Below are 17,076 nucleotides of genomic sequence, written 5' to 3'. Positions count from 1 at the left end.
AAACGCTGTCTCTCCCCTAGCAACTGAAACTGTGCCGTTAAAGGCATATTATTCAGTTCTTAAAAATATAATGCAGCTTTACCTTGTAGCACAGGATTAATGTTCTGAGCTGCATCATGCTGCCAGGATTTGAGTGGGGGAGGGATAGCTGCTCTTGCAGTCTTCTCACCTTCAAAACATTGTAGTCTCATCGTCTCAACAGGAAACTGGTTTCTAATTTCAGAAAATGATTGAGTTTCTCATTAACAAACTTATTTTTATTAAAAAGTTGGACTATGGCCCATTATGATCAAGTCTGAGAGAGCAGGATCTAAAGAAATAGATTTTTCAGTTGTTCATAAATGGTAAGAAAATGTTGCTGGAATTCAAAGTAAGTCCTAATTATAAAGTTAATGATGCAGTAACCAATCTGGGACCTAAGGATCACCAAGGAAGTTAACACTTAAGAGCTATAAAAAATATGAGTAGTACTGTTATTTGTTCTTAAAGAACAATACATAATACATTCTCTTATCTTTGATTCTGAAGATAAGCTCCCACTGTAGAGTATGTTACTTAAGTGTGTTTGCCTTAGCAACCAGGGATAGCAAGTTTAATCTACGTTATTTTCTATACAGATTCTCCAAATTAGGGTTAGTAAAGAAAAGGAAAGTTCAGCCAGTACCAGCTTATAGAAACATTTAATGTTCACAAAGAACTATACTCTAGAGAACTTGTAGAGTGTGCTCCCTCTATACTGTGGTCATTCATTCATTCTTTCTTGATATGAAAGAATTTAGAAAAACAAAGGAGGTCACAAGGAAGGTTCTATAACACAGTCAAGTATTTTCAAGCCAATCTAGAGTTTAAGAAATCTTTAATGTTGGGGCGACTGAGTGGCTCAGTAGGTTAAGTGTCTGATTCTTGACTTCGACTCAGGTTATGATCTCAGTGTGCTGGGATCCAGCCCTATGTCAGGCTCCCCGCTCGGCAGGGAGTCTGCTGGAGGGGTCTCTCTCTCACTCTCCCTCTGCCACTCCCCCCTTGCTTGGGCGTGCACTCGCTCTCTCTCCCAAATAAATAAATAAATCTTTAAAAAAATCTTCAATATTTTTATTCAAAAGTATTAGGCTCTTTCAGTTTGAAGGGGCAGAAATTCAGTAAGAATACTTTCAAGTAAAAAGAGTCATTTGTTGTAAGGTTACTGGGAACTTCCCACGAATCCAGGAGAATATGAACTACTAGACCTCAGGAGGGCAGGAACAATGCCAGCTCTGTAGACTGGACCCGCTCTCATTTCCATCTCCCTTCTCTTTCCTGAAGCAGTTCTGTTCTCCTCCTTTTTCCCCAAATGGCCTTTGTTGGCCCTGCTAAACAGAGCCCTGTAATGGCCATCCCAGAAGTTACTCTACATGATTTTTCAAATTCAAATACACTAGAAAAAAATGAGTTGGAGTTCTACAACTTTCCAACTGCAAATTCCTGAGAGAGAAACCTGACTGGCTCAGTTTAACTTTCTGGGCTGAGTTTTAAGTCCAATATTGTTGGCTGGTCTACAGACTGGCTGCTGGAGTCAAATGTCCACTTTTGGTTTAATCAGGTATGGCCATTGAGGGAAGGATCACATGGCATAAGAGAGAGCTGCTAAGAAGAGGCATCGGTACAATGCTTAGAACAGGTAGTATCCACAACACCCAGAAAAACAAGGAGTCAAGAAACCAGAATAAGAAGTAAGCTATAGAGCACATGAGGTGAAGCATCTCAGGAAACTAAGCAGATACTGGATATTTAGCAAAACATTCCTTTTATGACGAGTTTGTCTGTATATCACCGGAGTGGCTGTTCCACAAAGGTAACACAGTAGGCTACTACTAATGATATTTAGAGTTTAATCCATCTCATTTTCTATGACTCTAAGTTCCCTATGGACAGGGTCTATTTTGAATGGTTCCTAGATGTGGTAATCCCATTCCCATGTCCACACATGCATACAACTGACCCTAAGAAGGGACTCCCTAGGAAATAGTTTTTCCCCTGGTTATTAGGATTGGAAGCCCTAGATTATTTACCTGCTTTTGGAACACAAAGGGATATCTCTTTTCCACTATAAGATGAACTCCACCAGTCTCTACGCTGTATCTTAAGACCAAGAAAAGGGAACAGAAGCCTTTAGGGACAAAACCTCAGTAATCATGGGAAAGCAATTCTGAACATTCTCTTTGCCATTTGGAATGAATAAACATGCTTTCAAAAGGGATATCACGGCTCTCTCAGGTTGCAGTCATGCTCCAAATATGACGGCTGCCAACTCTCATTCTGGTAGTGGGCCACAGACATGGCTGCTAGTGACTGGGAGGAGTGAACAAGGTAACACATGCAAAGCACCTAGCACAGTGAGTGACTGGCACCGAGAACACACTCGGTAATGTTAATTAAGGTCTGTCTCCTCACCAATGCAAAGGATCAAGTAAAAAGTGGATAAACTGCATAAAATCACAAGTTTCATTTTATTTTACTTTGGAGAATAAATTTGTGATATCTTATAAATTATCTTCCTAGGAAGCAAAACTCCACCTCATATCATTCTAAATTCATTTACTTTTATTATTATATTTATTTATATTTATTATTATATTTATATTTACTTTTATTATTATTATGATTCAGTGACTACTGTTTCACAGGTAAATGTCTATACCATGAAGAAGCAAAAAAGCAACTCAATTTGTTTGATCTGAATAAATAGGTATACTTCATAAAGACAGCAGTCAGAAGGATCTGTTTTTTTTAATTTTTAATTTTTTTTTAAGATTTATTTATTTGACAGAGAGAGACATAGTGAGAGAGAGAACACAAGCAGGGGGAGCTGGAGAGGGAGAAGCAGGCTTCCCGCTGAGCAGGGAGCCTGATGCGGGGCTTGATCCCAGGACGCTGGGATCATGACCTGAGCCAAAGGCAGATGCTTAACGACTGAGCCACCCAGGCGCTCCAGAAGGATCTGTTTTTCAACATAGTTTAAAATGGGGGCAATCTTATATATACCAGTGTGCTCTGGTTCTAAAACTGTGATAAGGATGACCAAGAATACAGGTCTAGCATTCCCATTCGGCTTTTTGAATAAGTAACAGTGTCAGATACTTGATATAATTACAAGTACACAGAAATTTAAAGGCAGAATTTTTAAAAAAAATTCCTAAAGTCTAGCTAACAGAGTGGTCAAAATCAAGAGGACCCTATTTGGCTGAGATGTGATCATATTTGAAGTCCACAGAGTCAAGTATTTAATGCAGTGAGTTCTTTTACTGCTTTATTTCCAACTTTGGGAAAAAGAATTTATTCACATATTCAAATGATATTTTTTAAGATGCCATTATGATTTACAATAAATAATAATATTGTTTTTATAATAATAAAAAATAATATATTTACTATGGTTTCTGGTCCCAAGAAATTACAGTCTATTTGGGGAGATGAGAGTACAACAAATGGAATACTTGGCAAGATAGTACATTAATAAAGTGCTAAACTGAACTATTTTCTAATGTGTAGGATATTTTTTCAGTGATTTAGATGAAGATGTATGTGTTCTACAGATCAACTTCAGGTCTGGCACAAAGTTAAAGAAAAAGACACTAAGTTAGAGGTCAAATCAGGATCCAAAAGGATCTTGACAGGCAAGGCTAAAATTTACCAGGATGAAGCTTGGGCTTAAGAGGAAAAAACAAATGCCCAAGTAAAATGAACAGATTACAGCTCTTTAGAAGCCAAGCTGACACAGAGTGAGGGACTTAAAGCTCAGTAATTAAGTAGGGTAATGTAAAGTCAACCTCATAACAACTACAACAAAAACCACCAATATTAGCTAAGTGCTTTTGTTGTACAGGGCAATTAACAAACACATGCACTTTTAATTCTCACAACAGCCAACAAGTCCTACCCAACATGGTAGTGTTACTGTTTAACTGAGGCTCCATTATAACACGCAACTTGGCCCAAGGTCATATAACTAATAAGTGAAAAGCAGAGAATTTAAGTTCTGATCTGACGCCAGAGCCTGTATATTTTCTTCTATACTATGCTGTCTGCATTGCTTCATATTGATGAAACTACTTCTATATAAAAAATTGGGTCCAGAGGGACAATGAAGGAAGATAAGCAAGGCTGACAGAGAAGAAATAGGGTGCCTAGTGAGTTCTCCAATCGAAAACCTAGAGTGCTTGGAGAGCTAACCATTTGGCCCCTTTGTTGTCTATGAGTATAAAGAACTAGGGATACCAAGTAAGTAAAAGGCAACCTGGGGAAGACTTAGCCCAATGATTATTTTTCATGGCCCCAAAGGTCTGCAGGTTTCTTTGTGAAATAAGAACATCTATTGTTGCCCGAAAGGGGTCTGGAGATGTGGAGTGCCAACTCTCCCTTTTAGCATCACTGCTGCTCTGTAAATATAGGATTAAAAACACAACACAGGGCGCCTGGGTGGCTCAGTTGGTTAAGCGACTGCCTTCGGCTCAGGTCATGATCCTGGAGTCCCGGGATCGAGTCCCATATCGGCATCCCTGCTCGGCAGGGAGTCTGCTTCTCCCTCTGACCCTCCCCCCTCTCATGTGCTCTCTCTCATTCTCTCTCTCTCAAATAAATAAATAAAATCTTTAAAAAAAAAACAACAACAAAACACAACACAAAGCTTTGGCCATAGCTTCTAGTCACAGCAGATCTATCTCCTTATTTACATCACATGGGGCATTCTCTATGCCCCAAAAAATGACAGACGACCATTTACTTTCAAATATTAAAAGCTATGTTAAACAACTATTATTAGCCTAAACCAAAGAAAAGGCTAGAATAGTCATTCATTCTTTTGTACTTGTTTTCTGCAATTAAAGTTAGCAGGTAAATTAACAGGAGTCATTCCCAAAGTAGATACCACATGAAATGAAAATTGCCTTGTCTCAGGCTGATCTTTCTTGGCACTGAAAACAATTTTATTGGAGCACATTTGTTAAGAAGGTTGATTTTGGAATACCACATCCTAATGAAGTCCTCTCAAGGATTCAAGGATTCAAGCAGTTTTATGGGCTTTCCCTGGTTCTAACAAAGGCAAAACAACCCACTAAGGATTTCAGAAAGGTTTCACAAATTTAAATTTTCAGAAGTGGGTAAAATTCTCAATTTCACATTTAAAAAAATCTGCTAGAAGCAAATATTCACTCCCAGGAAGTTACCTAGCAACAATTATAGGGCAACTGCTGAGGTGCTATGTAGAATGAAAAGGGAGAGAGGCAGGGTGGTGAGAAAGAGAAGCAGGGAGCTGGTCTCTCCACTCCCAGAGCTCAGGGCTGCAGGGGCAGTGAAACTCGAGGTTTGTAGTCACAGGTGAGCCACATGGTAATTGTCTAGATGATCCACATGGTAAATGTTCCTCAGTAGTGGCTGATACTTCTCAAAACCTCTGCTGTTTATTACTGAGAAAAATTAATGCAGGATAGTAAAAAAACAAAAACAAAAAAACCCAGCCTCTCTGGGTAAGCAGAAAACAAAATGAGCTAACATGACAGAAGGTTCATGGAGTTGAGGGATGGGAGCTCATCAGGGTTGGAAGGGGAGGGCTTGGGCAGGTTGAGAGCAAAGGAAGTCCCCAGGGACTATGGAAGGCTGAAGAGCAGGGCAGGGGTTTGTGCACAATAGTAGCTGGAAGGAATATGAGAAAGAACACTTTCTGAGTTAAGCCACTGACACATGCCTACCAGGATGCTCTGAGTCTATACTAATTCTCACACAGCTGGGGCATGTCTCTTGCCCCTTTCTGAGTAAGCAGCATAATACTCTCATAGCCTTAATCCTTTAGCCCTGAAAAGTGAGGCTAATTTAGAAAGTAGAGTCATGATCTTGATCTGTGCTCAGGAGAAGAGAATCTTAGAATTGCTGCTCGATGCCCACTGCCCTGAGTAGAGCCCCACTTAGTAAGCAGTGCCTGGCTGAACACAAATCTCTTGGCCTAAGGTGAGACTGAGAAACAAACTCTCAATCCTGGCACTGTGGTCAGCTCATGGCCATCAGAGGTGCACTGGTCTGGACTCTCAGGATTCCAGGGCTCCTTGCCAATGTTGGTGTGCTAATTCTTGCTTAGGTCTTCTTAGGAGCTATGGAAACCTCTTCTGTTCCCTAAATGATGGTCACAGATAAGTACCAGAGCATGCTTTTTGCCACAATGACAAAAGTAGCTTTTGCGAAACAGGCATTTAATTTGGGTTACCAGCCAGAGAACTCAGTGTCATGCATGTTGAAACCAAGCAGAAAACAAAACGAAACAAAAAAGCAGAACAAGACAAATAAAGAAGCTACAGGTGCTTTTAAGATGAACAATATGAGTGATTAACAGTTATCAAAGCACTGTCCCAAAGAATCAAAGGCCATTTCCTTTCTTATCTCAAATTTATTGTTTCATTCTTTTCTCTCTCTCTCTCCCTCCCTGTCAGTTAACAAACACTGAGTGATGACAACATGCCAAACAATATACTGTCAATAAATCCATTTTGATGAGGAACACCAACTCTCCCGGGTTAGAAAACCTGTATGTGTGCTCCGTAGAAAGATATCCTGACTTGGGCGCCTGGGTGGCTCAGTCATTAAGCGTCTGCCTTCGGCTCAGGTCGTGTTCCCAGGGTCCTGGGATCGAGCCCTGCCTTGGGCTCCCTGCTCGGCAGGAAGCCTGCTTCTCCCTCTCCCACTCCCCCTGCTTGTGTTCCTGCTCTCGCTATCTCTCGCTCTGTCAAATAAATAAATAAAAATCTTAAAAAAAAAAAAAAAAAGAAAGATATCCTGACTCAAAGGATACCTATACCTTCTTTTATTAATCTCTACTTTGTCAGTAGAGCGAGGAACCCAAACTAATTTCAGTATCAAACAGTTTGTACTTAGAAATGTCTCATTTCAAAGAGACAACACTATCTTAAGGCAGGCAAGACTATTACTTAGAAACTGTCACCTCAGATTTATATAACACTTTAAAGTTTACAAAGAACTCTCACATATATTTCACTTGATCCCCACAGTAGCACAGGAGAGGTGAATATGATTACCCCTGTTTAGAGGAAACTGATGCAACAAGAATAAGGCACTTGCCCAAATTCTCCCAGCTAGGAACCAATAGAGGTAAAACAGAATCCAGGTTCGTTTGACTCCAAAGCCAGTGCTATTTTTATTTTACCAAAATGTCCCTCAGGAGGAAAGATAACATATTCTTGGAATTTCTTTTCTGTAGTATCCAATGGACAAATAAAGCACTCACTTATGTTGGCTAACTAAATATTTAAGTTTTCTCAGTGATATAAGTGAACTTTTATCAAAACTTCTCATTTAAACTCTGTAAATAAGAGTCTCCACAAAATATCCAGAAATTGTGCATGCTACCACTCCGAAATGTAATACTTCTGAACTAAAGCTGTCTGCTACTGTATCCCAGGTGGCCAGGGGTCACAGAGTGACTTAAGAGAAGGGGAAAGCAGATCTTGGGTCAAAAGCTTGTGTGGGATCCATATGATAAGGAGCAATTTGCAGTTAAAGACCAAACTGCAATCAGTTCTCACAGCTATTTGGCCAGGACTCTAGACTATGGCAGTCTTGGCTTCAGACTGCTCTTCCGTTAGTTAAGGATTTCTTCAAATTTCACAGCTCAGGCTTTTGTTAATGTACTTACCTCTTCTTGTACTCAACACAGAAAGTTACCTTTCTGTTACTACTATTCAGTTCCCTTCAATTTATGTAAGCAGTTACAGCTGCCCAGGAGTTCATCCATTCTCCCTGTTTTAGGATTAGAGAAGGTCATTGACCAAAGAGATTTCCTTCCTAAGGCTTTTTTGGCTCAATTTGAGTTTTGTAAGTAAAGTTGAGCACCTCTGTTTTTCTCCCTAATGGGGGGGGGGTGTGTAAGTTTTTGCTATTCAAGCCTGAATACACATACAATTTTCTTATGGTCCCCCATATGGAAACCATAGGGCAGAAATGACTCACAAATGAAACGTGAAGGACAGATTTAAAAACTATACTTACTTAGGAGGAATTCGTGAAGCTGTGTTCACATTTGTGGTTGGGATTACTACTTGAAGAATGTGTTCAAGGGCTGTTAATCCACCAGCAACTTGAAATGCAATCTGATCTGCTACATTCTAGACAGAAACACAAATAGAAATTAGCCCAATTTCCCAGGCATAAAATTATCACCAAATGAAATATTTAGTTGTAGTGTCAAACATTCTGTTGGTTCCATTATTCTACAAATATTTATTGAATGTTTAAGCAGTGCTAGGTACAGTAGGTCAAAACTGGTGAACACAAAAGACAGAGTTGCTGTCCCCCATGAAGCTTAAAATTTAGTGGATGAGAGCAACACCAATCAAATAATCATAAATAATATAATTTCAATTATGATAAGTACCTTAAAGAAAAAGGAAAGGTGCTCTGTAAGAATAATGGGGAACCAACTATATACTGGAGAAAGGGTCAGCACAGGCTTCAAAGCTGAGGCTTTGAAGCAGGCAAAAGAAAAGGGGAAGGGATAGAGCACTCCATGCAGAGGACAAAATCTTTTTACACAGAATTTTTAGCAATACTTTGAAGGACCACATCATTTTGTAATGTTAATTTCCACCTAACAAGACAAATGGACTGCCACAAAGCCTTCCTATTATTTTTCTCTTCAGTAATAGAAGATAATCTAATATCTAACCATCTACATGTATTTGTTCACCACTTCAGCTATTTTAGGGAGGATATTAAGTTACCATTTTAGAATTCAACCTATGATTATTTCTTCCTGTAAACAATTTCTAAATTGTTTACAAATCGCGTGAAAGGAGCATCCCTGAGTTCTTTGCATTGCTTTGGCATGGGAGAGGCGAGAGCCATTCTACGGTACATTGTATTAGTTTTTAACACATACACAGAATCATAATCATTGCATCATATTCTGAAAAAAAGTAGGTCAGCAACCTGTGATGGGCTACATTGTGTCTCCCTGCCCCCAAATTCTTATGTGGAAGTCCAACCCCTAGTACCTCAGCATGTAACTATTTTGAGGAGGTCTTTGAAGAGGTGATTAAGTTAAAATGAGGCTGTTAGGGTGGGGCCTTAATCCAGACGACTGGTGTCCTTATAAGAGGGGGAAAAGACATCAGAGATGCAAGTGCACAGAGAAAAGGCTATGTGAGGCAGAGAGAAACCTGCTATTTATAAACTAAGGAGAGAGAGACCTCAGGAAAAACCAAACCTGCTAAAACCTTGATCTTGCAATTCCAGCCTTCAGAATTGTGAGAAAATACATTTCTATTGTTTAAGCTGCCCACTCTGTGGTAGCTAGTTATGGCAGCCCTAGCACACGAATACATAACCCCCCTATTATACCATCACCTTATGTTTCTTGTAATAGTATTCTACAGTTGATGAAGCCTTGAAATATCTTTGAGATACTCAAGTATTTTTTTTAATTATAATATTTTTTATTATGTTATGTTAGTCACCATGAAGTATTTTTTGGCGCGAGAGGATACATAGGGGAGAGATATAAGTTATACATAGGCTCTGTCACACATGTTTGCCTGATTCTTCTGATGTTCTAAGCACAATGCTCTGCTTGATGTGGACTATTGATTACTGACTGGCTCTAGTACATGTCTGGACTTTGGTAGTATAGTACGTTAGTCATTCAATTACTCACTACATGCACAATAAAATACAGTTTGAGACTATAATAGCTTTATTGTGAATCCTAGACAAGAACTCATACTTTTAGGATAGATAATTAAGAATTTTTGTTATTAATGAAAAAAAATGTTTCTTTGCAATAAAACTAACAATCAAAAAATTGAAAAACCCAGGTGTATTCAGTAATTTGAAACCATAATGCTGTTACCATTCTTTCTTATGCTAGGATGTCAATATGATTAGAAAATAATAATAATTTTGAAGATCTTATTTATTTTAGTTATTTGAGAGAGAGAGAGCAAGCGTGAGCACACGCTGGAGGAGAGGCATGGGGGAAGGAGAGGGATAAGCAGACTCCATGCTAAGCATGGAGCCTGACTTGGGACTTGATCTCAGCACCCTGAGATCATGACCCCAGCTGAAATCAAGAGTCAAGACGTCTGACTCTTGGTTTTGGCTCGGGTCATGATCTCAGGTCTCGAAATTGAGCCCTGCATGGGGTTCTGAGCCCAGGAAGGAGTCTGCTGGAGTTATTTTTCTCTCTCTCTCTCCCTCTGTCCCCTCCTGGCGCTCTCTCAAATAAAAAATCTTTAAAAATTTTTTTTGTATTAGCATATAACACAAAGAAAACTACATTAATCATAATTGTGTAGCTAGATGAATTATGACAAACTTAACACACCCTGTAACAACTCCAAAATAAAAAATAAAAAATAAAGCTTTATAACATCCCATAATATCCCTGATACCCATCACATTCACTCTCTCTCCTTCTTCCCCAAATATAAAGGCTATCCTGATTTTTAAAATCACAGATTCCCTTTGTCTTCTTTTCAATTTTATAAAAATGGAATCATACTTTACATATTCCATAGAATCTAAATTTTCTTTCTCAATTTTTTTTCTAAATTATCCATACTACTGCCTATACCAATATTTCATTCCTTTTCCTTGATGGAATATATTATTCCTTCATCTGATTATATACCTCAACTTATTTTTTTTTAATTGGAAAAGTTTACTTTAGTGTCTTTTTTTCTCCCTTCTACATTAATTTCACTTTTAACATTACAGGCTGAAAATGGCTACTATCTTATTATCTTACTCAGCTTATTTAAATGTTTCACTGCTAACTGACATTTGGGTTGTTTCCACTTTCAAACTCGGGATGCTGCTGCTATAAACATTTTGGTACATGTATTTGTGCAAATGTGACATGCAGTTGTGCTGCATTTATGCTGAAGAGTGGGATTCCTGGGTCACAGAGTATACACTGGTTCAATTTTATTAGCTATTGCCAAACGGCTTTTTTTTTTTTTTTAAAGATTTTATTTATTTATTTGACAGAGACACAGCAAGAGAGGGAACACAAGCAGGGGGAGTGGGAGAGGGAGAAGCAGGCTCCACGCAGAGCAGGGAGCCTGATGTGGGACTCGATCCCAGGACCCTGGGATCATGACCTGAGCCGAAGGCAGACACTTAACTGACTGAGCCATCCAGGCGCCCATGGCTTTTTTTTTTTAAAGATTTTATTTATTTATTTGACAGACAGAGAGAGAGCACAAGCAGGGGGAGCAGCAGAGGGAGAGGGAGAAGCAGACTCCCCGCCGAGCAGGGAGCCCGACGCAGGACTCGATCCCAGGACTCCGGGATCAAGACCTGAGCCGAAGGCAGACGCTCAACCGACTGAGCCACCCAGGCACCCCCAAAGGCTTTCTAAGGCATTTGGAACAATTTGTGTACACAATGCAGTGCAGTAATAATTTCAGTTATTCTACATTCACACCAAAATTGATTTTATCGTTTTTCTTTAAACTTCAGTCATTCTAATGGTGTATAATGGCATTTCATTGAGGTTTTTATTTGCCTTTCACTGATAATCAGTGGGATTGAACACCTTTTGTTTACTGAGTAGTTTTTTAAATTGAGACACACTTTACAATTGGATGAAAGGCTCAGATCTTAAGCATACCTTTCAAATAAATTTGAGAAATGCTTATCAAGACCCGAACACACTTCCATCACCTTAGAAAGTTCCCCCATGCCACTTTTACAGTTGATCCCCCCCTCCTTGGAGCAACCACAGATGTGATTTACAGTACCATAGATTACACACCAAAAGCAAAAGCAAAAAAGCAAAAATAAATAAGAGGGACTACATCACACTAAAAAGCTTCTATGCAGCAAAGAAAACCATCGACAAAATGAAAAGGCTATTTACTGAATGGGAGAAAATATTTGCAAGTCATATTTCTGGTAAAATATATAAAGAACTCATACAACTCAATAGCAAAAAACACAAACAATCTGATTAAAAATGGGCAGATGTAAATACACATTTTTAAAAGACATACGACTGACAGGTACATGAAAAGATGTTTAATTAGCATCATTAATCATCAGGGAAATGCAAATCAAAATCACAATGAGATATCACCTCACACCTGTTAGAATGGTATTATCAAAGAAAGAAAGAGAAGGAGAGAGAAAGAAGGAAGGAGGGAAGGAAGGAAGGAAGGAAGGAAGGAAGGAAGGAAGGAAGGAAGGAAGGAAGGAAGGAAGGGCTAGTGCTGATGAGGATGTGGAGAAAAGGGAAACCCTGTGTACTGTTGGTGGGAATATAAATTGGTGCAGCCACTATGGAAAACTGTATGTAGGTTCCTCAAAAAATTAAAAATACAAGTACCATACGATCCAGAAGTTCCACTTCTGAGTATTTATCTGAAGCAAATCAAAACACTAATTTGAAAAAAAATATGTACCCCTATGTTCAATGCAGCATTATTTACCATAACCAAGATGGGGAAGCAAACTAAGTGTCCAATGATAAGTAAAAGGTATACAGAAGATGTGGTATATAAATACACGGAATATTACTTAGCCACAAAAAAGAATGAAATTTTGCCATTTGTGACAACATGGATAAACCTTGAGAGAATTATGCTAAGCGAAGTAAGTCAGGCAGAGAAAAACATGTGGAATCTTAACAACAACAACAACAACAAAAGCTCACAGATACAGAGAACAGATTAGTGGTTGCAGAGGACAGGAGGGTGGGGGAAGTGGGATGAGTGAAGGGGATCAGAAGGTAAAAAGAAGAAACAAAATATAGGTTAGTTTTGTCTATTGTAGAATTTCACATAAATGAGATCATATAGTATGTATGAATGTTTTCTGGATTTAATTTGGTAGTGAATGGTTATCCCACCAGCAATGTTTCTATTGCATCTGGTACCATGGAAACATCTAAAGCATAAGGAATACAGCAGAGGAACAGTGAGTCAAGATAGAGAAGTAAACACATATAAATACCTCCTTTTTTCTTATACTCAAAAGAAGTAGGAATTATAGATAAAATCTTTAATAATGTTAAAAATGCAGAACCACCTTAAAAAATAAATGCAACAGCTCTGTGAAACGGGAATGGAAAAGCTCAAAGTAAAGCATAGGGCAAGGGTCCAACTTTCAGCAGATTCTTAAAAGAATATTTGCCCTTCTAGACTTTTCCCTCTTCCTCAGCTTGCACACTGATTCAGCCTCCAAGTTCTGATTATTCCATTTCTGTTGTAGTTGTCAACTCTTGCCTACTCCTATCATGTCAGTTCAGGCTTTCATGGTCTCTTGCTTGATGTACTGCAGCAATTACCTAATTAGTATCTTTTGTTCCAGGCTCACCCCAATCCAGCCTATTCTCTAGAGCAGTGTTTCCCAAATACTCTAAGATCAAAGTCAGGGTTTTATTCCTTTCCTTTCCATCCTTTGATTTTTACTCCACTGTAGACCAATACTTTTGTGAAATGCAATACAAACGAAATACCTATCAAATGAGGAAAAAAAGATGTACAAAATAGGAGACCACATTTTAAAGTATTAGATAAAACAGACATAATTTACTCCGCCAATTTGCTAAAACTTACTCTTGATTTGTGTATTTATCTCACCCTGTTCTAGTGACAGTGGCCTCGCAATGGACTGGGGACTCCCTGTTGAGTCATCCTGCTCTGGATGCCTATATATGCAATGAGGATAATATCCTCAAGAGTAAATGTAATCATGCCATTCTTTGCTTAAAACACTTGAATGATCCCCACTTTTCTTCCTCACTATCTACAGGAGGCTCAAATTCCTTAGCACAAGTCTTCAGAATCTGATGCCCCATTAATAGCCTTCCCTGCCATGCTCCTGCCTCTCCCTCAACCAAATTTCCCACAGGGCCCGTTCTCTTTCATGCCTTTGTGCTTTTGCATCTACTGTTCCTCCTTCCCAGAGGGGATGATCCTCCAGCGTTTTATCTTTGTATCCCCCACTAAACTCAGAGCTTCCTGAGGTCAGGGGCCATGTCTGCTTCACCACATCCTCAACACTTAGCAAAAGGGATTGCACTCAGTTAAGTGCTCAGTCAATGGTTGTGAATGACAGTTTTAAGAAAGAAGGCTGATAAGGATACTTGTACATGATTTGACTGTGAAAACACAGTCAGTGACTTCTCTGGTATGACTGCAGGATAAAATCCTTTACTCCTTATCGTGTGTGCCTTGTAGAATAGTTTTTCACTGTAAGTGAGCTTCATGACCAAAGAATAAAATTCAGTTTTTCAAGACTGAAGGACATATTCACCTCGAGCCTCCTTAATAGCCGTCAAGGAAGGTACATCCATTTCAATGTAAAGCCTTCATATACTGATATCTCTTAATTCAGAAACAAAGTATGTTATACCTCAAGCCAAGCAGATGTACCAATTGATGCAATCTGTCCACAGGGAATAAAGTAGCACCACTGCTGTTCTTGTAGACTTTTCCACAATGGGAGAGAACTGGGTCAACATTGCAGAAGTAGAGGGGAAAAGGAGTGAGTAAAAGCAGACCATTTTAATGTATACATCTACATTTTAAAAACAACACAAAACTCAAAGCCTTTTATGCAGTGCCAACAACATGGATGTGACCTCTTGAAAAACTTAAGATATAGGCTCTAAAAGACATTAAGCAGGAAAAAATATGCCAATTTCAGGAAGATAAAGGCCATTCAAAGCCAAATTTTTACTTATGTATTATTGAAAATTGAAGTTTTAATTTATCACTTGCAGCTATTCAAGGAAATAAACCAAAAAAGCAAAACCAACTATGAAATAAAAAAACCTCACAAATCTCCCTCTGGAGTCATGGCGGTTTCTGGCTGTGTGGACTTCTGCACTGCAAATGCAACAAGCCACTTCCAGATTCTCTTCCATCGAACATGGCCAGATGGCAACCCTGTTTAGGATCTTCCTAACTTCTCCTTCATCTCCAATATCTTCTCTTCATCCCATCATCTCTGCCCTACCTCAGGGCCCTGTTCTGTCAGCTCCTTAAGTGTAACAGCTGACTCACCTCTGCAGCCCCAGTTCTGGATTAGAACAGGCTTGGTGAATACCTGATGAATGAGAGACAGAACAAAAGGATGAACAAATGGAAAGACTTCTCTCTGAGAGCAAAAAACGCCTTGTGAGCTATTAGAGGCTAACACAATCCCGAGGCCCCTGAGAAAGGAGGAACACCTCCTTCTGGATTCTACTCCTTCACACAGTTCAAATGAGTAGTGCTTCTTCCTCTCTATACATAAAAGTGGATGAAACAATCCTATGATATCCTATGGCATTTTCACCTCAGGAGGACAGAAAAGGGAAAATCAAGCTCAATGATGAGCTGCCCAAATGTTAAAATTAAGGAAGGAACCCACCTTCTGGAGCATATGGCATTCAAAGCTCTATAAGCAAATACAAAATGGAAATCACATTCACACAACAATCCACAGACTCAAAGGATGCAGAGAGTCTTCCCTTTCCTTTTCTTCTCTGAGCCCACCATACTGACTTCTTGTGCTAATCACCCGGTACTTCTATACACTGCTCTCTGTACTCCTGGACATGTTAATGCCACAATGGGAATGGATGCTCCTCAAATACATTGTCTGGGAAAGACCCAGATCCAGTGTTTTTCAGGAAGCCTTTCTGATAGCTTCAATTAAAGTTAAAGGTCTCTGTATTTAACTGTACTTCTCTTGGGGCCATAATCACTTCCTACATTACCCCACACTTATTTGTGTTCATGTACTTGGCTGTAAAGCGTAAACTCTCCTATCTCCGCATTCTCAATCAGGGTCAGGCACAGGATGCACACACTGTAGGCACCAAGGTAAGTTTGTTTAATGACGGACAATATCTCATCTAAAGAGGTGAACTAGGTACCTTTCCTTTTTCCTTTTACCCCTTTTCCAAATACACTGCATTCAGACATATGAAAATGGAACACTCATAAAGAGCTCTATCAGTTCTGATTTGAGTGAGGAAAAACTACCTCTAAAGATGAAATGTGTGGCTTTACTTACATACCTGGTGTAACACCTTAATAGCTCTGCCTTCCTCTGCTCTCTCCCACTCTGAGACTGACAACTGACTAATAGGATTAGTGGCTCCATTCTAATAACCCAGCTTAGCTGAAGGCCAGCAAAAAAATGACAGCTTCAATCTGAATTACATGGCCTGGGAATCCATTCAATTATTAACTAGAGTAACTGTTATTGCCTCTCCCAATCAAAGGAGAGGCAGCTGTTAATCTTCGGTGGCCTACAAAGGCTGGTGGCCTTTGTACTTGACTTCCCTATAGACGGTAATTATGTTCTTTGTGATCAGGGAGGAAGGCCTTCCTAGCCTTTTAGACAGAGGTGGCAGATGGGGAAAACTGTTTGCATGTTCATTAGCAGGATAGGCTAGATTTGTTCTGAGCATCTGGTGGTACCTTAAGACCTGTTTAGAGATAATACAAGTAGGTTTTAGGCAAGTCCATACATTTAGAACTCAGTAGCCCAATTTATAGAGATGAGAAGATCCTGGAGTAAATTTTTTTATGGTTATTTTTCCCATATGGAAAATTTTCCTAACACCTAAAGGACATCTTCATTCCTCTACTATCTTCACCTGTTAGTGTTAGCTTAAAAGAAGCTAGCATGATGAGCTGATAGTCCTTGTTCTATGATTTTTCCCTTCTAAGCCTTCTAATGTGGGCTTCTTCAAATTCCCATAATCTACATAATGTCTAGGCTCAGCTTTGCAGCTGTACACTCACACTTGACAGGACTCAGGTGTTGGGGTCAAGAATATCACAAGGAAATCAGAAGCTTAAGGAAATGTGGTGCCAAAAAGAGTAAAATCATAAGCTACAGTTTGAAGGCTTGGGTAATAAGGTAAGTGGGGCTGAGAGAGGCCGGAAAAGCTTTCTCAAGATGAGAGAAACAAGTCCTTTGTAATGTTAATCGGAACTTGGACCCTTTGGGAGGCTCTCCCTAAGGGGGCTGAACTGTGCCATTTTTGACCTCTTTGGACTTAAGTGAGATGAGGCCAGGGTGAGTGGGGGAGGGGGG

The 17,076-nt window shown here is 39.3% G+C and overlaps 1 protein-coding gene across 6 annotated transcripts in view; it reads right to left on the bottom strand.

Moving 5' to 3' along the window:
* Positions 1-17,076, bottom strand: part of SCAPER (S-phase cyclin A associated protein in the ER) — a 486,665-nt gene that overhangs the window by 148,151 nt on the left and 321,438 nt on the right. For all 6 annotated transcript variants that reach the window (XM_034993780.1, XM_034993784.1, XM_034993785.1 and 3 more), the window contains one exon: positions 8,029-8,144. In XM_034993780.1, coding sequence (XP_034849671.1) covers positions 8,029-8,144 — 116 coding nt within the window. The remainder of the gene's footprint in view (positions 1-8,028; positions 8,145-17,076) is intronic.

This window comes from Mirounga leonina, unplaced genomic scaffold (genome assembly GCF_011800145.1).
Source record: "Mirounga leonina isolate KUSES-001 unplaced genomic scaffold, KU_Mleo_1.0 Mir_91, whole genome shotgun sequence".
In the NCBI taxonomy this organism is placed as follows: Eukaryota; Metazoa; Chordata; class Mammalia; order Carnivora; family Phocidae; genus Mirounga; species Mirounga leonina.
This window is presented reverse-complemented; position numbering and strand designations above follow the sequence as displayed.